Here is a 22,094-nt window from a genome sequence, read left to right on the forward strand (position 1 = left end):
AGTCGAAGGTGAACGTAAGGGGGAAGACGTCCCCTCAGGTTTTCAACTTAAGTATTCCCCCTTTTTACCTGAACTATAATTTTAATGCCTCTCAAGTTAGAACCTTATAAGCGCCTCCAACATTTACTTCCACCACCGGGACACACAACACATGTCTCATACAGACCCGTCCATGTGTTCATTCATTAACACCTTTCGCTCAAAACATATCATTAGACTACCAAGCATCCCCAAAGAATCATTTGATAATCAAGCATTTAACAATATACATTCAATTATAACACTGTTCGAATGAAACATTCGAAAGGCAATTATTTGATTGTAATACCATTTAGATCGCAAGGGTATCTATTCCTCAAGTGTGCTGGCACACTTTTTTAAAATTAGGGATTCTCTCTCCCCCTCAAGAAGGACACTCCCTAAAAAAGTCTAACGTCCATTAGGAATATCAATGGCGCAGTCTGCGCAATGACCAACCTCCCCTGTGGGCTCCTCAGCGCTGCCCGTCTTTCTGGGGGAAATATTAAAAGGTTTCAATGCAAATTTTTTCAGAAGACAGAAAAAAACCATGCTCATTCATAAGTAAAATCATTAACTTTTCAAAGCCAGCCCTTTGACCGCCTAAATGACGGATCCGCCCCTGCAACTAAAACACTTCAGAAGCAAGGATGCCCACCCACCCTGAGGTCAAGCCCCCCCCCCCCCCGCCCTCAATATCGCAGAGACCTCCCCCCAACAAATGAGAAAAATACCCCTTAAAACACTCCCCCCCCCCAAATGTCAATAGCACAGTCTGCGCCATGACCCCCCCCCCCCCCCTCTCTAGGTGGGCACCCTTGTCAGAAGTCAACTATATCAAGAGGTTCATTCGATTATCAAATCGATCGAAGAATACACTGCTCGAGTGATTGACATCTCGAGAACTCAACATCTCGAGAAGTTCAAAGCGAGAACTCGAGCAGTTGATCGCTCGAGCACTCGGAAAGTGACAATCGAGAACTCGAGAAGTTCATCGCTCGAGAACTCGAAAAGTGATAATCGAGAACTCGAGAAGTTCATCGCTCGAGAACTCGAAAAGTGATAATCGAGTACTCGAGAAGTTCATCACTCGAGAACTCGAGAAGTGATAATCGAGAACTCGAGATACGATAATCGAGTACTCGTGGTAATCGAGTTCTCGAATGATCTTGAATAATCGAGTGATTCGATTATGAGAACTCGATTATGCCCATCACTAGTACACAATAGGACAGATAGATCTTCATTGATACTTGCGCATGCGCACAGTTCTTTATACCCAGCGTCCCTTGCATTGCTGGCATGTTATCTTCCTCCTTCGACTTTCGATACAGTCGATCCAGGAGCTCCACGCTGCACGTGGCGTTGCATTCTTTAGGCTTCTCTAAGTAGGTTGCTTAGTTATTAGTGTGGAATAGTATTATTTTAGGAATAACTTATGAATGACTGATAACTGCATTTGTTTATTAATATAGTACCAGACAAGCCATATTGCAGACAATGTGCGATCAATGATAGAAATGGCCGAACAAAAGGTTTATCGTCCCTAGACTTTGAAACAAAGGATATGCAGGCCAGAATTTCGTATTATCACTTCAATCTCACGAGTAAGATTAATTTTATTCAATGATTATGTTATTCTTTCAGATAAATTCATATGTTTTGTCCAGGGGATATTTTCAATGCTGACATCAATTCAGAAATGTACTTTATTGTATTTATTTATTTATTTATATCTTTACTCTTTAATGTGCTAGAAAAACTTCCACAATTATTCCTAACTAGGCATTTTATGTCTTTATAATACAATTAGAAGCATGAATTTAAAAAATAAGTCAAGTACTACGCAAAACGAAGAAATTTTCATTTTTTAAATTAAATTGTGAGTACTATTAATATCTTTATATGAATTTCCGATCAGCTGTCAGCTTTAAGAAAATATTTTTAGGCTAGAAAACTAATCAGTCTTGAAGAATAACAGAAATAATTAAAGAATGAAATTTAATTCTCGAGTTTGAAGTGAAAATAATACAAATAAATAAATAGATGAAACACCTTACAAACATACTGATTTCATACTGTCATATCAATGTATCCTGACATTTTCCTGTCATATCCATACGTATGCAAGATTACAAAAGCAAGATCATCTTGCTTAGACCTTGATTTCATGCTGTCATGACAACATCTTGAAATTATCCTGTCATATCAATATGTATGCAGGGTTACAAAAGCAGCCTACCTTGATATTTTCCTGATATTATGCTATACACCTTGTCAGTCAATATTGTGGCAGCCTGCTGACAGCAAAAATGAAGTAACATAACAATACTGAGGCAGCATTAATGCAAGATGATTTTTCTTGTATGTCAACCTTTATGCAATACGGAGACAAAATATTTTACTTACTGGGCTACATAAGAGTTTGTCTCAAGTTCAAAGTGGCACTCTTAGATTATATATGAAGAAGCTGTATATACAACAAACACTAGTAAAATGGAAAGCTTAAATATTTCACAGTGATTCAAGAAACTCTAAGAGATTTACTAAGGTTTTATATCATCTGTGTTCCTTCATTCTCAAAAGCAGTTTAAAACATTACTATTTCAACTAATAATAGTATCACTCATAGCATATATTTTCCGGTGATCACATTACTACTGTCTGTATAGAAATGGGGGAAAAGAATGAAATTTCAATGCTTCAGACGTTATTTGGAACTAATTATCTATGAAAATAAGGTAATAAAGTTAACAAGCATAAACAATTAAATATAATTTTAAATGAGTCAAAATTAAAAACTCCAAATGTAAGCAATCAACTTACTGGCTCCAAATCAATGATAAATTTATGCTTTTCTGGATCTGGCTTTAAGCCATCTATTTTTTCTAAATACTGGGGATCAGCATACAGAAAGTGAGGAAAAGAAACAATAGCAGGTGCACCTGTGTGAGGAAAAAAATAACCTTTATTTTTTGAACCTTAAAAAGATATATAACAATAATAATAATCAATAGTCTCAAATTTTTACATAGAAAAATTTAGAAAAAATTGAAACAAAACAAATCTAACTGAAAGCTAACTAAATTTTATCCCGAGTTCTTAAACTAACCCGGTCTTTTTTATCGTGCTTCTACCAGACAGAGATTGAATCCAATAACAAAAAATCATTTTGTCGTTAATTTCCTAAATTATGTTTTATCTACAGTGATCTTTTTATGAGCAATCACATTGCTTATTGTTCTCACTTGACTGTCCTTGGCGTTACGCTGATTTTATTTTCCCCCGCCTCCCTCTGCAGCACCACCGTCGACCGGCCTCCCGATGCTGCTCCTCTAGTGAAATCCGTCTCCAGGTTGCGCCCATATCCTACACACACACGCATACATACACACCTATGCACACACACATACACACACACCTACACACTCATGCCTGCACACAGACACAAACGCCTACATACATACATACACACACACTCGTGATTGCGAAAAACATAATTTGAATTCCAAATGTCAAAGTTCAAATTAATTTTTTTTCCCTGCAGTTCTACCAAACTTGGGGTTTTTAACCTTTCAGGCACAACCCCCCCCCCCCCCCCGTGTTCAGTAATGTGAGGTCCCCATATCTGTCAGAACAAGTAGCACAATTGGATATTCGGAATTTGAAACAAGCTGGGTAGGATTGCTACAACTAGTTATCAAACTGATTAGTTAGTTCACAAAATTTAATATTACTACACCTAACTTGGTTTTGAAAGTAGTGCTATAAAAATACATGAACTCAAAGAGCTAAACATGAATTAATTCGAGGTAATCTAGGGTCTTAGGTAAGGTTGGCATATAATGCCAGTCACGTCCATAACATCTATAAAAGGGCTGCCACATTTTATCATTGACAAGTTTTTGGATATCAGGTTGTGACTGTGCTGAAGCAAACCTCGGGGTTTATTTCATTGCTTTCCTGAAAATTTTGACTTAATGCATGTCACTGCCGAAAATGCAGATGCACAGAGATATGTGGATGAAAACTGTTCTAAAAAGTTAACAAAAGCCGATAATGTTGGAAAAAATTGCATGTGATCACATAATTTTGCAAATTATAGTTAATTTTACTTTTTAAAACATTCCCGCCTCCTCTTAAATTCTATGCTCCCCACCCTGCTCAGGTTGAGAATCTCTGCACTAAACCATGATTTTGACATCAAGGCTTTCATCAACATTTAATTAACACTAGCTGCGTCGCCCGGCTTTGCATGATCTACCTCGAAAATAAAGGTTATGTCAAGTGGCACGTGTTCAACAATCAGGCTTGAACAAAAAAAAAAAAAAAAACAGTAAAATTGTGCGATAGATTTCAGAAAAATAACCAACAAGTAAACATTTCAAATCCTCCGGGTTACAGGAAAAGCCTCAAAACAAAAGCCAAATTTTATTTCTTCATATTCAAGAAAAACATTGCAACAGATCTTTCTTTTCAATGATTTTCTTCATGCTACAAATTTTAACAAAAGCATTGTTACAGAAAGTTGAGTTGAAGCACTGAATAATAATTTGAATGGAGGAAAACTTTCAAAAATTGTGGATTTTATGTCGAAATCCAAGTATTATAATTTTAATGGTTTTTAATTGATATCTCTGCTAATTATTATTGGAGGATTATGTTAAATAGCCAAACATAGGCAGGAAAATTACGAATCTAGCGATACCTGGCTCGATGGTCAGTTCACTAGCGTTCGGAAGAAGTAACACGGACACACATACATACGTAGATACATACGTTCAGTTTTTGATTATACAAGATTGATTTTGTTATGGATTCATTAAACTAGTTTTGGTACCATTTCCAAAAATGTCGTGTCATGATTTTTGGAATGACACAAACACTGACAAGATCAGTTTGGTGATTTTTCATCCATCTATTTAGGACACTTAGGTATTTAAAAGATAGATTAGAAATGCATAACAGATCATGAAAATTGATATCCAATTTTTAAGAAAAATAAAAAATCATTCAATGCAATGAACTTATTTTCCAAATAAAGAATATTATGAAAATTATTTTAAGCAAAACAGAAATTTAAAAACAAAATAATTGTTTTCAGTACTAATTTTTGACATTTAGTGCAAAAATGTAAAGAGATGTATAGTAACCAACCATGTTGACATTCTTCAATATCCAAAGCTCCAGGTGGCTTGCAGAAGTCTTTACATTGGCATTCATTTGCTTTCTCATATTTCCCATTATCAAAAGCAGTTTCATCTAACCAATACCTATACAATTCGATATCATTTACGAGCACTTCTGATAGATAGCTTAAATGAAGTGTGCTGGAAAAAAGGAAAACTTTGCTTAGTATACTACTAAAAAAAAAAAAAAACTACACATATATAAGTGGGTGTTCATCCCCCCTCTCAAACAGCAATTGCAACCTCCTTCACATCTAAAAGTTTCTTCAACGAAAGTTATTGTGCACAAAATTTATCAAAATCTTAAGAAAAACGTGAGTTAAGTCTTTAACTCACGTTTAAGTTTTTAACTCACATTTTTGTTTACTGTAAGTAAACAAAACTATGAATTAACAAACAAAACGTTACATTAGTGAGTAAACAAAACCTTACATTAGTTTCCACTTATCTGCTTCAATATTCTCAAAACCAGTCCCAACAAAGTTCTGTACTTTTTTTTTTTTCACATTTTGCTGCCGCTAAAAATCCCTTGTTTTTTGTTGTTTTTCGCCTCCCTCTCCCCTTTCCCACTTATAAGCCCCAATTGCTGCCACTGGGCTTATAGTTCTAAAATTATTATTTAAGCAAATAAAAAACATTTTAAAAACTCTTAAAATTTGATATGGGTTAATCAGAGATCCGAATAAATGGGGGCCGGATAAACAAGGCTCTACTGTATGTAATATTTTGGCACATTTATGCTTTAATAAAGTTGATTAATCATCTTATTGCTATTTATGCAAAGTTCTTACCTAGTTTCAGAAGTAAAATATCCCGACTTTTCCAGGCTTTTGTAAAAAAAAAACCCATGTAACTCCAAACTTGAATTTTGATTTTGTGGCTTTGTTTTGCAGTCTCAATTGCAAAACCGGATATTTCTATTATTCCCCCTCCCCATTGTGATTCAGAGGTTAGATTTTTTTTTTTTTTTTTTTGACAGTTTATGATTCAAAGGACAATTTTTCAGGTTTTTCTTGACAAAAACAATGATTTTTCTCACTTTTTTTATCACAAAATTTCCTGATAGTTTCATATTTTCCAGGTTTTATCAAACCAGTGGGATCCTTTTTCATGTTTTAAACAGATAGAACATAAAACTTATGGAGGAAAAGACATTAAGATTTGCTACTGAAGTTTAACTCATAAGCTTACTTTTTTACATTGGAAAAAGGTTTTATCTGCACCCCCAAAACCAAGTCAGCAATTTTATTGATATTTGTGCATTTAAAATGTTGTTTCAATGTTTTTTTTTTATTGATATTTGTGCATTCAAAACGTTGTTTCAATGTTTTTATTTTTTCTTTATTGTTATTTATTTTTAAAATGTATGTATTATTTTCTATGATAATGTTTGGATTATTTACAACCAATGTATTTCACTTATTATAAAACTTTTGTCAGGAGCATAAAATAAAAGACTATTAAATAAGCTATTATGTATTTTGGAATTGATTTTGCAAGATATAACAGCTGTATAAAATGAAAGAAAAAAAAAAAAAAAAAAACCCACAAGGAATTAAATAAACATGCTCAAAAATTACCAGGCAATTTTTATATCATACCTGCAAATATCAGCTGCAAACAGATGCAATTTCTGTTCTTTGTCATTTCTAAAAGGAGGCCACATATCACCAGCTAAAACAAGAATAAATATTTTTTAAAAATATTTTTCAACTAACACTTGGCTTCAAAAAAACTATTTACTACAACTAAAAGTAAACTGCGGATGGATTTTTAAACAATCAGACAATTACACTTTGAATGGGCAGTTTATCACTTCATAAAAACTATGGGGACTAATTCGCTTGCAAACATGTTCTTCCTGGTTTTGCTTATCCAATGATATTGTGTTTTTCCCAACAATAGTTTATTAAAAAGATTTATCCTATTCTCATGCTCTAGCTTCTAGTAAAAAGGAACAGAAACTTGATCCATAGGCAAAGAAAAGTCTTTGAAAATAGATCCAAAAATCTAATATATATTAAATATGTCCTATCACACCTTCACAGAGGAATATTGTATGATAAGTAGATGTTTATAATGAAATTGTTGTAAATTGAATTTTCTCATTTGGAGACAGAATTTAAAACAAAGCTAATTAAAAATTTATAATTTAAAAATTGAAAATCTATAAATATAACTTCACAAAAACTTGATCTATTATCAAGTTCTAGAACCAGAGTTCTACCAATTTCTAAATTTTTTATACATTTATATGGGAAATGACTCTAAGCCACGCTTAACATTAAGAGTTTATTCAACAAAGTAGACGATACAAAACATAGAACACACACACAAAACACATACAGTCGGATCCCGATTTAACGAACCCCTATTTAACAAATTTGGGGATTTAGCGAATTTTTCTTTTTTCACAACCAAAATGAAGGCAAAACATCCTATTTACTGAATAATAAACCCCGAATTAACAAATTATTTTAAGAGCCGAAATTGGATTTTTTTTTTTTTTTTTTTTTGCTAATTTGAGTTAGGAAATATTGGATTGTTTTCCAAATGATATATCCATCTTGTCTGAAGCAGAAAAATACTTTTCTTGTAATCAGCAATATTTGACGGGCGAGGAGGCAACCAAAGAATAGCGATTTTGTTGCAGAAAGTGATAATGAAACTCATTAAAGCTGTCACTTTTTCTAATACTTTACATGGAATGAAAACTGTAAAAACATCTCATGCAGCAGGCTGTAAATGACACAGTATTTTATTCTCTCCATAAAGTCGAAAGAGAACTATTTTGAGCCAAGTATCAAGGAAATTGTCAAAATCTATTACTCAGCACAATAAAAATTCAACTAAACTGGTGTGTAATTAGTCGCGGAATACTGAATAAAAAGTGTACACATTCTAATTATGGATATTTTTGCGCAGTTGCTTATTAGGGCTTTTGATAAGGTAAGTGCAATTAAAAAATAATAATAAATCGCACCCTGATATTACGAATAACCTCGATTTAACGTAAAAAAGTTTTGGTTCCGATGAATTCGTTTAATCGGGGTCCGACTGTATATTTCTTTGGCGACTGTCTTGGCCCGTCAATGTCTTACTCTATTCCCCCTAATTCTGCCTTGTGCCCTGACATCACATGACTATATCGGCAGCTGGCCATGGAAAAACCCAAGCATTACGTCATCTATTGATTGTCATCTGTTGATTACATGAGGAAATACCATAAATATATACTACATGAGGAAATACCATGACATAGCTGCCAATCTCAAGATAAAAAAAAAGGAGCACTTAAGGAAAAAATTACGAGCAATGAGGGTTAAAATAGGAGCACGAAATCGTGGCCTGTGCTAAACCTTCCTTCTGTACCGTAAGCTTCTATAAGTTCTAAGCACCATTACAATGCTTTTCTGAATTTTCATGTTAGATTTTCAACAAAACTACAACCATGGCAACAACGCGAAAAATTTAAGGTGATAGATTTTTGAATTTGTTGCATTAAAAGTAATTATAAATAATTTATAATCCTTAAAAAAACTAAAATTTAGACGAAATAGTCCGTTTTTAGCACATTAGCATCTAAACCAATGAGGATAAAATAATATTCTGAAGAAAAAATTTTGCATTTTTCAAGAAAAAAATTAAGAATTTTCCGAAAAAAAAAGCCTATTTTGCATTATTTTCAATAGTTTGCATTGCAATAAACATTTAATTCCGATTTTGAAAACTTGGCCACTTAAGAGTCTTGTGTACTTAAATCTCGCAAATGACCGAATATGACGACTAAGTCAAAAATTCAGATATAAAATTTTGAATTTGTTGCATGAAAATAATTTTAAAATAAAAAAATCTCCATGAAACTACAATTTAATTGAAAATTTTTAGCACATTCGTGTCCAAAGCAATAAGGATAAGATGAAATTTTAAATGGTGTAATTGTTTTCATTTCTCAATAAAATTATTTAAAATAACCAAAAAAAAACTATTTTGCAGCACATTTTATTTTTGTTAGTTTGCAATTAAAAGAAACACCCAATTCTGCTTTGTCTTTGAAAACGAAGGTACTTAAGCATCGTCTACTTCCATCTTGTGAATGACCAAACATGGCGGCTAGGTTTTCCACGTGGCTGAAATGCTCAATGAAAAAACCATGTTCTCCGATCGATGCTCCCACTCAGTGTTTATCCTAATACTAATGCTTCCAAAGCATCCAATTGTCTTCTCTTTTGTCCAGTTTGTGCACAATTCCTGCCTTCGAGGATAGGAAAATTTCTTCCTTTTCCTCAGAAATCGAAAAGTGTACAAGTTAAGTAAAAAAAAACGGAGTTTTTTGGAATAAATCGGATTTTCGGAGTACGCAATATAAATCAGAGAAACTCCGGGGAAAACGGAGCACTTGGTAGCTATGCCATGATCACATGATCTTACATTTATGTGTCATTTACTAGCACACTTCTAATATATAACTTAAAAATAATAAAAAAGTCACAATAAATACAAACAATAGTGCTTATGATTCTGTTTGTGTAACTCCCTGCCCAACCCCCAAATTCAACACGGCCTCCGAGTACAAAAAGGCTTCCCACCTCTGACTAAGAATATAGTTATTTTCTTAATTAGAAATAAAAGCATAATAGCAGTAGAAATCTGCACAAAGGCAATGCATGTCCTAAAAGCTCAGTGAGAAACGCAGGAATAATGTAGATTGAACTAGATGGTCTAGAAACCTATCTTTTTAGCTGTTACACTCATTCAAAAATTAATTTTTAAAAATCTCTATATCATTTACAAAACAGAAAAATTTGAAAATTTAAACACCTGTTCCATCAATAATGTTGCATGGATAATGCCTTCCAGCTACAAGGCTGAAACATAAAGAAATAAATGCTTAAAGGCTTTCTAAATAAAAAATTACAATGAAATATTAAAATATTTTCACTAATGCATGCAATCTTTAAACATTAATTATACATATTCAAAACTACACACAATATATGCATACATCCATACATATATATTGAAAGCATGAATACAATGGAAAATATTAGACTTGGCCTATCCAATGTTTGAGCTTTTTGATATGACTTTATCCAGACATGCCGATCGCTACGGATTATCCGTAGTTACTACGGAAAAAATTTTAAAAAGTAAGTTAACTACGAATTACGGAAAAGGCCCTTTTTTCTACGGAAAATTTTTGTGACATCAACAAACGCTAAATGCGATGAAAAAAAAAAAAAAAATGGCAATCGCCAAAGCGAGCGAGTACTGACGATTATGGAAGTCTGCAGTCGCAGACAATGGGAGATGGAGAAATGGCGACGGTAGAAAGCAAAAGAATCCGGTTCTAACCGGAAATTCTCCCCACCACGTTGGGTGATATTTGCAGCAACCCTGTTCGTTCGCTTGCTCCTTGCTTCGCACGTGTGTTTTTAATCTCTGGTGTTTCTTTTCTCTGATTTGTTTATTTTCTTTAATGGATGGAAACACTCGATCGACGTCCCCTCTTCCCGAGAGTCAGGCTAAAAAAAAAGTTGTCAGAAATTCACAGACGTTTATACCAATGAGTTTCCTTGCTTGGAAAAATCTATAATATCGGAAAATATGGCGTTTTGTACGATTTGTAAAAAAAACTTCAGTTTGGCGCATGGCGGCCGCGACGATTGTCGGCGGCACGTTTCAGCGAAGTCGCATGTTGAAAACTCCAAGGCGGTGCAGAACGCTAAAGAAGTCTCCACTTTCTTCAGAAAAAAAGATGAAAACTTGGAAGTCATCAAAGCAGAGTGTCTTTTCACTCGTTTTTTGATTGAGCATAATTTGCCCATTGCTACTGCAGACCATTCTAAACAGCTGTTTAAGGAAATGTTCCCAGACTTTTTTTTCTTTTTTCTTCAAGTTGTTTAAATTTTTAAGAATGATTTTTGTTGGAAAAAAAAAAAAAACAACCGAAGGAGGAATTAGTCAGCACAGCATGTTTAACTATCTTCTGTTTGGCTTGCAACAGATTTCTAGAATTCATGGACTCAGATTAAAAAGTTCAATTATTTCATCTTTTTTTTTCCTTTAAAGACTTTGCTTTAAATGTGTTTTAAAATAAGCTGTATATAAGTAACAGTCATCCTCATGTGAAAAAGGTATGTCATTTAAAAAATTTATATTAACTTTTGTTATTAGTTCTGTACATATGAATAAATATTTTGAAAATTGCTTTAAGCTTTTCTGCCATAGCACACAAAATTATTTAAGTGGATTCATAGTATTTAATATTAGATTCATGAATGCTCTTGATACAAAAAGGAAATCATACTTGCATTAAGCAGTGAAGAAATTCAAATTATTATCCAGTGTGTATTTAATTCCATATTTCCTCTTATAATCTTGATGAACAAGTTTACTTGGTATAATACATATAACCTTTTAATTTTCGACGTCGCTATATGTTTGACTTTCGACTTTTGTGTTAGCGTTTGTCGGGCATTGTTAACTACTGATAAGCACTGAAAACTACTGAAAATTTTTTAAACTTCTACTGAAAGCTTGAATAAGAGAGTGGCATCTCTGCTTATCTATAAAAAATCTTTTATATAAAGTTTGCAAAAATGGAGCTAATATGCAAAGCATAAAGACACAATCTTATGTATTGAGAAATTTGATTAAAAAATAACACTGAAAAGGGAAATTTTTAGTCATACTGAGAGCTTCCAACTGCTATAAAAAAAATTGTAGTTTGTACGAAACGAATTACAGCTTTAAACTACAAGGCCTACGAAAGCGGGTCCAAAAACTACGATTTTCTTTTTTTTTTTTTTTTTAATTTATAATCCCAAGAACACACACACACACACAAAAAAAAAATGAACTGCATGAAAACTAAACTGGTACATTTGGCAAATCAAACTTCTGCACATGTGTTGACGGTCCTGCACAACAAGAATCGCTCTTCGAAAGTTGCATGGTGTACAGATGAATCAGTTTTTAGATCGCAACGCTGATTCTGTCTAAGATTATTTTTAATTGAGTACATTTGAAATGAAATGCACACTTTAAGGTCTAAGAAATGTGACACGTTCATTTAAATACCTAATTTGCACTTATATTTGGTTAGAATAAACTTGTTTCTGAAAAGTGGGAAGTATTCTATTATTTTGAATTTGGGTTGTAGTTCCAAATTCCGAGAGTTATTTCCAAATATTTGAAAGAAGAAAGGATATTAATGCTAATTTTCGTTGTCAGTGAAAGAACAGTTTCAGAGTTGAAACTAAAGAATCATACAGGATGAAACAAAAGCAGTGGCGTAGCTAGGGAGGGGTGGAGGGAGCGGTCTGCCCAGGGCGGCACTTTTGGGGGGGGCGGCATTTTCCCACTTTTGATGTGAAAAATTTTAACGCGTTTTCCCAATAAGGAAATTATGCTTTTGATCTATTACTGGAGGCAAAAAAGAAGAAAAAACGTTCTTCGAATTGTAAGGTTTTAGTACGACTATGATAATAAAATTAGCCTAATACAAAACATGTGTTTTTCTTGTGGATATCTCAGCACTATTTTTTGCTTTTTCTCTTCCTTCGTCAGAAGCTACAGACTGAGGGAAGTGGTAGTGTAAAGTGTTTTAGCGTTTAAGTTTTTTTTCTTTCTGCTGTTAAGGTTAACTATTACGGAGGAAACAAATTTCATTACCTTTTGTTATATGATGAAGCTACCACTTGATTTAAAGTAAGTTCCTAGGAAACCACCGTATTTAAAATTAAAAAAAACTTTTTTTAAAGGAAAGTGAAAACAAAATTCTCCCATAAAAGGAGAGAGGTCTCAAATGGTGGGCGATTTCTTGCTCATTTTCAGGATATTATTATTGGTTTCAACAATTGCCTTGATTGGTCATTAACTACAAAACTTTCACTAAGACAGAATGAACTTGATGTTCATTTAAAAAAACTATTCACAACTCGAATATTAATTGCTTGTACTACAGTATTATATCAACTAATTCCTTTATACAATGAGTTTTACATTTAGTCATTCATTTTAAGGAAAGGTTCTTAATTAGTTCAGTGATCTATATGCAAAGCTTTTCACATTTCAACCTCTATTAGTGAAAAAGAGAATCATCCAAATTTGGTAATATAGCAATACCGGATAGGGGGAGGGGGTGAGTCTTGATTATACTCTGGGTGGTAACTCCTGAGTTTGTCAACATTAGGTGAGTCACTCAAGCACTGATCCAAAAGGGAGTTATAACTCTTTGAGAAACCAAATTGACCCTAAATTTGTGTTTCTAAAACTTTAAATTAGGAAAATTTCCCCGACCTTTAAGGCTTTTCCTACTGTCACAAAGCTTAAAATGCATTTTCAGGACTTTAATTTTGAAAAATTTCCGGAAGAGAGTCACTTACCATCCATCCTTCCTCCCTTAATTTGGCCAAACTTAGCCTAAAACAGCGTTTTGGGGGGCTTCATTTTCAACCTCCTCCACTTTTCGTTGTCTCAAGAGTGCTAAAGATAGTTTTAAAATGTGTTTTGAGAACAGATAATTTTGTCCCACCGAAGACAGCTTCAAATTGCATTGTTAAACTTCTCAATTAATGTCACATTTTTCGGAAATAGCAACCGAATCTTCCTATTCCTCAACGTCACCAAACAGCACGAAAGTGCAGTTTTAGGCCTTGAGTTTCGAAACATTTCTAAGGAATAACGCCCACCCCATCCCTTCATATCTAATTTTTTAGCCTAACATGGATTATTGAGTTTTCATAACTTCACTACCAACAAATTCTTGAGGAAGGTCAAGCTCTGACCCTTCTTGTATAATGATTAAAGATAGTCCTAAATGTGAAGTTAGGACATCAACTTCAAACTTTAAAATCACCATCTCAATCAATGTCTCCAAAAATGGCTTAAAGTTGAGTTTTTTTACATTTAAACTTCAGAAAAATTCTAAGGTAGGGACCCCAGATGTGCACGAAATCAGCCATTGTCATCACAGTTGGCTCCAAATTTCGTTTTTAGAAATTTTTGAGGGAAGAGCGCAAATCCTTTTTTTCTCAATGGTGAAGAATTTAAAATGAGCAACAGTTTCAAAAAAGATTTCATGTGGGAAACTCCTCTCCGAACTCTCTCATAACGTTGTCCATCAAACAGTTGAAGTCGCATTTTTAGGATGCAATTTTCAAAAAGTTTCAAGGAAAGACGGAAAAACCATCTGACTGCCCCAAATTTTTGGAAACTTAAGCCATCAAAGATAGCCTACAATATCGTTTCTGAAACTTTAGAGTCAAAAAATTTCCAGAGAGCTCCTGAATGTTCCTTTTCTTTTTAACGTCATCAAAGATAGACTAAAATTGACTTCAAGTTTGAAAATATTTCGGGAGGAAAATCCAGTCTCTGTTGGAGTTAGGCGAAACCCTTACACCACTAGATACAGCCCACATTTATGTGTTTTTCAGTTTTGTTGAAAAGCTAACTGGAGAGCACCCCCAAACCTTCCCCAATATCTTCATGTATCCAAAGATAGCCTAAAATCGCTTTTTTAACACTTCAGTTTCGGAAAATTTCCTTGAGAAGTCCCGACCCCCTAACATCACCAAAGAATGCATAAAACTAATTTTAGCTTTAAAAAAAAATCTGGAGGGATCTCCAAGCATCTTTTCTATAAGGGTTACTAAAAACTGCTTAAAATTCCAAATTTTGACTGAACTTTTGGAATGTTTCGGTGGGACTCTGAATTCCTTTTTTTCCTTTTGCAAGAAAAATAAGAAGGAAGAAAAATAAGTTTATTTTCTTGTTTATTAAAATCTCTTATTACTTCTCTTCTTAATTACTTATCTACTTTTGACCCTTTAATGTGTCAACTGATTTCCCATCAAAAAGTGCGGCAAATTGAGGAACCACCCCGAGCGGCAGAAAGTATAGCTACGCCACTGAACACAAGACAAGAGAAACCATCAAAAGGAAATTACATCACTAACTCTTTGAAATTGCCATTTTGAGGTAAAATTTTGCAAAACTAAAAGCCTTCTGCCACCCTGAATACATTTTACTCAAATTTAATAACTGTTGTTACATAATAAGAAACATTTTTGTATTTTTTTAGTATTTTGATGTGTTAATACACATGAAAATTCAGAATAAAAAAACTGACAGCTAAATGCTGTTCACTTTTTAAAGTTTATTTCAGTTATTATGCTGCTAAAGCTGTATGTCCTATGGGTTTAAAAAAAAGGGAAAAAAGGGGGGGGGGCATGAATCAGCACAGAGTCTTAGTATTCTGAAAAATATTAAAGTTCGCTATCAACTATAACAATATAATTAACACCAACCCTTCAATGAAATAGTGTTACAACTGTTGTAAGGTTTTCAATATCAAAATGTAACCAAACTTGAAGATAAAGTTTAAAAGTTTTCTTTATGAATGCAGATGGGATAGGTTGGACTTTGAATATTCACTAACAGGAAATTTTAATCATTTCGACTTTCGGTTAAAGCAATTTCCCTACTATTTTTGATTAAATCAAATTCCTGCTCACAGCATATATTTACTTTTCAAATATTTATTTGTGCATAAAACACATTTGAACATCAGAATATGATCTTTAATTCTTACTGTTACGATTTCATAATAATTATAATTGTAGTAATAAAAAAGATCAAAATTCCAATCAAACATTTTAAAATTGATATTTCTGAATTTGAATCAAAAATAAAATCAATGTAAAATACATAACATAAGAAGAAAAAACAGTATTACCTTTTCCCATTCCATTTATCAACATAGCCATATTTTCCCACTTCATTTTTCCCAGTGAAGATTGTGTATAAGCCATCATCACTGTTATTTTTCTGTAATCAAATTCGTTTTTGGTCAAAAATATCTAAGTACAAACAAAGTGTTTTCAGATAGTAATCATATTTTCTCACACCAATATACTAGGAAGAACATTAAATTGCATCCAATTTGGGATGTCTTAAAATAAATTAAGAAGGGGAGAAATGCAAAAAGTAACAACCAAATGATATAGCTTGTTTCGGGATTTTAAAAATATTAAAAAAGAAAAATGTGTAGAAGATAAAGTACAATTCATCAACTTAAAGGGAAAGAGATGGAGAAGGAGACTTAGCAACAAATGGTGGAAGTTTTCCATCTTAGACATAGAAAAAGTAGCAATACTAAGAGATTGGAGAAGTGCCTTCTTTCTTTCTTCTGTTTATTTTAGTTATTTATTTATTTTATTGATTTATTATTTTAATTTATTTATTTATTTTTGAAAGTGAAGAAAAGAACAAGAAGAAGAATAAGGATAACAAACGTTTAAAATCCTAGAACCTGCATTCTCTATTGTCATAGGTTCACAATTTATTCAAAAAAAAAAAAAAAAAAAAGAATTAAATGAACACCATAAGGAATGTGAACTGACAAGAAACACTTTGAGCAGCAATATCATTAATCCTCTCAGCATAAGAACTGTAGTCACCTCATTGCTAAACTCCATTGACCAGTCTAAGTACATTGGAGCTTGCTGCTAGCAGGAGGGGTAATGAAGTCAGTAGGAGGATAAAACCAGAGCCAAACTCAAGAGGGTGGGTTTTTAGGGTTCAACCCTAATAAAATAAAGAGGGGGGGCCTCTGAAATTTTAAAAAAGCATTCCAAAAAAGTGCTTTTTATCATACTTTCATTGCAAAAAAAATTATTACAATTTTATTTTTTCAATTCAAAATTGTTTTTTTTTTTTTTTTTTTTTTTTCAATTTTATTTCAAAATGAAATTATTATTGAAAAATTGTACAAACTCTGGGTGTCATACCTGCAGCATTTATTTACAGATATGTGACACAAACAGGATGAAAAATACTGAAATTGCATCGCTGTGTGAACTCGATGCAATTCTTCTTCTTCATTAACTACTGCAGGGATTTTAACCATTCACTGTTGGTATATTTTACTACAGCTGAAAGTTCTCCCATGCATTTTTGTATATAGCAGATTATTTTAATTGGATGCATGAAATAACTGGAACAAACATGTTGAGTTGAACTTCCAATGCCCCTTCTTTTTTTCTGCCCTTTTCTTTTTTGCTCTCTCAAAAAATACTGAATTCAATAAAAATACTGGAAAATCACGTCTGTATTTCTTTTTTTTTTTTTTTTTTGTAATTGCGAACATCATTTCTTACAAAACAGTACAAGGTTTACCTTCAGATTCAAAAACATTGAAATATTTTTAAATTTTAAAAGGCCAAACTCTACATTTGACATATTTTTATTATTGTCAAAGAATATGAATTTAAGAAGTATTCTTCTAGTGTGCATTTCTGAGTTCACACTTCCAATCTTTAGAGTTATCGAAAAGACACCAATTAATAGGAGGTAGTGTGCACAAAAGAGTTTCTTCTTCATTAAATAGAATCTTCATCCTTTACATTTGCTTCAAATTGTAACAAAAATCAATAGAACATATGAACAAAATCAAAGTTAATCTTTACACATAAAGGCTAATCTCTGTCCGGATGTCCGGGGTAAACTTCAAAACTACTGCAGGGATTTTAACCATTTTTTCACTATAGATAGCTACATAATCGGGGAACAACTTAGGCTATAATTCATTGCTAAAAAACTTAGTTTAAGAACGTCGTGATCGAAAACAGTAAAAGTCATGTAATTTCCACATCAAATGATTAAAGATTAAACCCATTGTTTCGAAAATTCGTTGCCTAACAACAGCAACATTAAAAGTAATCATAATGTAAATTCTGAATCAAGGCCTCTCTGGAGCAAGCATGATATTTATTGCTTTCTTAGGAGTTGCATCCTTATCTTTATACATAAAGGTCTAATCTCTGTCCAGATGTCCGGGGTAAAATTCAAAACTACTGCAGGGATTTTAACCATTTTTTCACCATAGATAGCTACATAATCGGGGAACAACTTAGGCTATAATTCATTGCTAAAAAACTTAGTTTAAGAACGTCATGATCGAAAACAGTAAAAGTCATGTAATTTCCACATCAAATGATTGAAGATTAAACCATAGACTAATAATAAGAGTAGACCGAGCTTTCCCAGACTAGCTGATGAAAAAATTGGTTCATGGATACATCATGTGACTAGTGGAAGGCTTGGCGAAAACTTTGGCGGCATGGTTGCTAGATGGCAACGTTATCTATAGTTTGGCACTCGACATGTATTTTAAGACGTAATGTATTTTCATTATAATTTTTTTTTTCCAGGTGCAGAGAATGAACTGTTTTTCTTTTAGTTATGCATTATTTTTGTTGGGAATTCCAAATAATATTATCAATAATTCACGTTTATTTTGATATATTTGGCATTAATTAAATCCCCATTTTCTTTTATCTTGCAATAGTCACGAATGCTAATTTCAATGTATGTAACGTATTTCCCGATCTTAGACACGTGCGTGCCTTACGTCATGAAATGACGAAATTCCTTATCCATTTGATTGGCCGCCGTTCTAACATCGGGAAATGCGCATTTCATATGCAAACGACTCTGGCTGACTATATATGTTGCTTCTGTAGCTCAGTTGTTCTCTCTCTCTCTCTGTTAAGGCGCCGTATTTCAGTTTCATAGTCAGCCAAGTCGGCTGCTAGCCGTTATGCTCTCGAATAGGCATTTTATTACTGTAAACTTTATCAGCAAACCTTAAGTTTAAATAACTGTAACTTCAATTGCATAAATGATTCTTCATTTGTCATAATGCAAATTACAAATAATGGTTTTGCCTGTTTTACAAATCTATCTAATGCTTCGAGAGAACTTACTTTAACGTTATCATATTTCATATGTAAATAGTTCGCCAAGGATACCACTGTATAATATCACCAAGGAGGAAATAAAGCCATAATTTCAAATACAAGTTTTATTTTCTGAAAAGGACTCCAGTTACACTCTGCAACTAAAAATGCACTAATTAAATTAGTCATCGGTGCGATAACTTCATTGACAAAAACCTTATCGCACAACAGGGTTATGGGCCCAGGGCCCTCCTTGCGTTTTCTAGTTGGAGTTTATGAATGAAACTGGCACTTCCTGGTGATTTATAAAATTTCTCAGACGGCGGGCCCTGAAAATTCAAAATGGAAATCGGAAAACTGAATCGGGACAACTACGCCACGTGGACCGAAGATATGAAGGCAGTCCTGATGTCCAAGAACTGTTGGAGACTAATTTCCGGAAGCGAAGTAGAGCCAGCAAAAGATTCTGCCTTACTTCAAGATTTCCGTAAAAGAAGCGATAAGGCGTACAGCCTGATTTATTTAAATGTAAGTTCGGAGTACAAACCACTAATCAGTGATGTAGAAATACCGAAAGAAGCTTGGAAGAAATTAGAAATTCATTTTAGACCTGATTCAAGAGCGAGAGTAATCGGCCTCACAGACGAGTTTTTTTCATGCCGAATCGACGAAGGTGAAGAAATCAATATTTACGCTTCAAGATTGAGAAAAATAATGAAACAACTTCAAGATGCCGGTAAACCAGTTTCGAGTTACTATGAAGCTTTTCAACTTATCAGATACTTGCCTGCTGAATTCGAAGGAATAGTTCAGTCTATATACCGATGGGAAGACGCAGATTTCACATTCGACAAAATTCTCGAGGAACTTTTAGCCGAAGAATCCCGGTTGCAACAAGTTCAGAGAGACCGCAGTGAATATTCAAGTTCTGCATTAGCCGCCTCCCGTAGGACTTTAAATAGTACGAAAGTCAAACAGTGCAAGTACTGCCATAAAATTGGGCACACAGAGTCAAAGTGTTTTAAAAAGAAGAGGTCAAAAGAAAATAACTTCATATGTTCTGCATCAGTAGCTGAAGAGGATCTAAAATTGTGCTGGGCTGTGGATTCGGCATCTACAAATCACTTTTGCAACAACAAGAGACTGTTTCAAGATTTCCAACCTGTAAAAGAAAGTAGCATGGCAACCGCTCTTCAAGGATCCAGCTGCAAAATCGAGGGAAAAGGAACAGTGATCATGATCCTGAAAAACAAAGGTAACACAGAAAGAGTGACATTGAATAATGTTTTGTATTCTCCCAAATTGCGCAGAAATTTAATTTCAGCTTCATTAATTGACCGTGCTGGCGATTCTTTTTATTGTAGAGATGGTAAATTTATTGTGAAATCTAAATGTAATAGTCGAATCGTTCTTACAGCTAAATTGAAAGAGGGTCTTTATATTGTTAATCCTATATATCCTCATTTTAATGCTAACTGTGCACTGAATTCCCAAAATGATAAAAGTAATGAATGCATAAATGCAATTTCAAACCTTAAAAATGATGTTCGTAAATCTGAGACTTCGGTGAGAAAAAGGAAAAATAAGAAGTTCACGAAAAACGATGTAGATTCAAATCCTGACACCAGTAACTTTAACGAGAGTTCGCAATCTAGTCAATCCGGTGATATTAAAAATTCTACTGTTTCTAAAAATGTTTTTACAAATGTTAAATTTAATGGTAATTTAAAAATGTGGCATGAAAGATTTTGTCACATAAACACGAAATACATTGTTAACACGAGTAAAAATAACGCTGTTATCGGACTAGAAAATCTTAAAAACGGTGATTTACATTGCGAGCCATGTAAAATTGCAAAGTCCAGACGAGTATCTTTTAAATCCTTAAACAAAGTAATGTCAGAAAAGGTTCTTGAGTTAATTTTTATGGACGTTGCTGGACCATTTCAAAATACTGCAATAGGGGGGTTTAGGTATTTTTTGTCAATCACCGACGATTTCTCGCGAAAAGTAACAGTTTTTCCCTTAAAAGAAAAGAGTCAAGTTTTTGAATGCTTTAAAAAATTTCAAATTAGAGAAGAAAGATATCTAAATTCAAAAATTATAAATATTCGTACGGATAATGGTATGGAATTCTGCAATTCAGAATTTGAAAAATATCTAGAAGAGCAGGGCATTCGACCACAGCGTACGAATACTTTTTCTCCTGAAGAAAATTCCGTAAGTGAACGTTTCAACTATACGGCGGTGGACGCGATAAAAACACTCTTAAAAGACAGTAACTTAGGAGATGGTTTTTGGGCGGAAGCCTTGTTATGTTTTACATATGTTTGGAATCGCATTTGTCACGGCAACCAAACATCTACCCCTTTTGAGCTTTACGGGGGTCGTAAACCCTCTGTCCATCATCTGAGGCGATTTGGATCGCAAGTTTTCCTGGGGATCCCAAAGCAATTGAGAAAAAAACTCGATATGAGAGCGAAAAAAGGGATTATGGTTGGCTATGCCCTCAAGACGAAAGGATACCGAATTTGGCTACCTAATGAAAGAAAAATAGTTGAATCTATTAATGTACGCTTCGCTAAAGAGTCAAATAGAGGTGGGGCAGTACTGGACCCTAATTATGTTCTAGACTCATCAGAATCGGACAATGAATCCGAAAATGATATTTATTTTGAAGGCCAGAACCTTGATATCACTCCTGCACCAGGTCCTGAATTAGGAGAATAGAGTTCTGCAAGTTCGAGCCAGATTCTGCATCCCCCAAAAATTGTCTGGGTCAGAAAAGCCATCACTCGTCCTGATAAATCCCGTACGGACATTTATTATTCTATCGAAGGTTCAAATGCTAGGTTACGTTCACACAATGATGTGGAAAAATTCTGCATTTCACATAATATTGAGTATATAAAAGAAAATTTTAGTTTTTGCGGTAAAAATGACTTTTCTGGAATTGTTGATCCAATTGCGGCAGAATCTTCTCAATTATGACTGCAACCTCAGATTCCTAAGAACTTTAATGAAGCACTAAAGACTCCAGAAGCTAATAAATGGCTTGAGTCTATGTCTCAAGAGATGGAAATTATTAAGAAAAGAAATGTTTGGAAGTTAGTGCCGAAACCGGTCAATTCAAAAATAATTG

At 33.7% G+C, this 22,094-nt stretch overlaps 1 protein-coding gene across 1 annotated transcript in view; it reads right to left on the minus strand.

The window, feature by feature from the left end:
* Positions 1–22,094, minus strand: part of LOC129227465 (protein croquemort-like) — a 58,479-nt gene that overhangs the window by 19,683 nt on the left and 16,702 nt on the right. The window contains exons 5-9 of the mRNA XM_054862032.1: positions 15,949–16,040; positions 10,029–10,075; positions 6,809–6,881; positions 5,176–5,348; positions 2,845–2,963 (exon numbers count right to left, since the gene is read on the minus strand). Of these exons, the coding sequence (XP_054718007.1) occupies positions 2,845–2,963; positions 5,176–5,348; positions 6,809–6,881; positions 10,029–10,075; positions 15,949–16,040 (504 nt within the window). The remainder of the gene's footprint in view (positions 1–2,844; positions 2,964–5,175; positions 5,349–6,808; positions 6,882–10,028; positions 10,076–15,948; positions 16,041–22,094) is intronic.

Source organism: Uloborus diversus, chromosome 8 (genome assembly GCF_026930045.1).
Source record: "Uloborus diversus isolate 005 chromosome 8, Udiv.v.3.1, whole genome shotgun sequence".
In the NCBI taxonomy this organism is placed as follows: Eukaryota; Metazoa; Arthropoda; class Arachnida; order Araneae; family Uloboridae; genus Uloborus; species Uloborus diversus.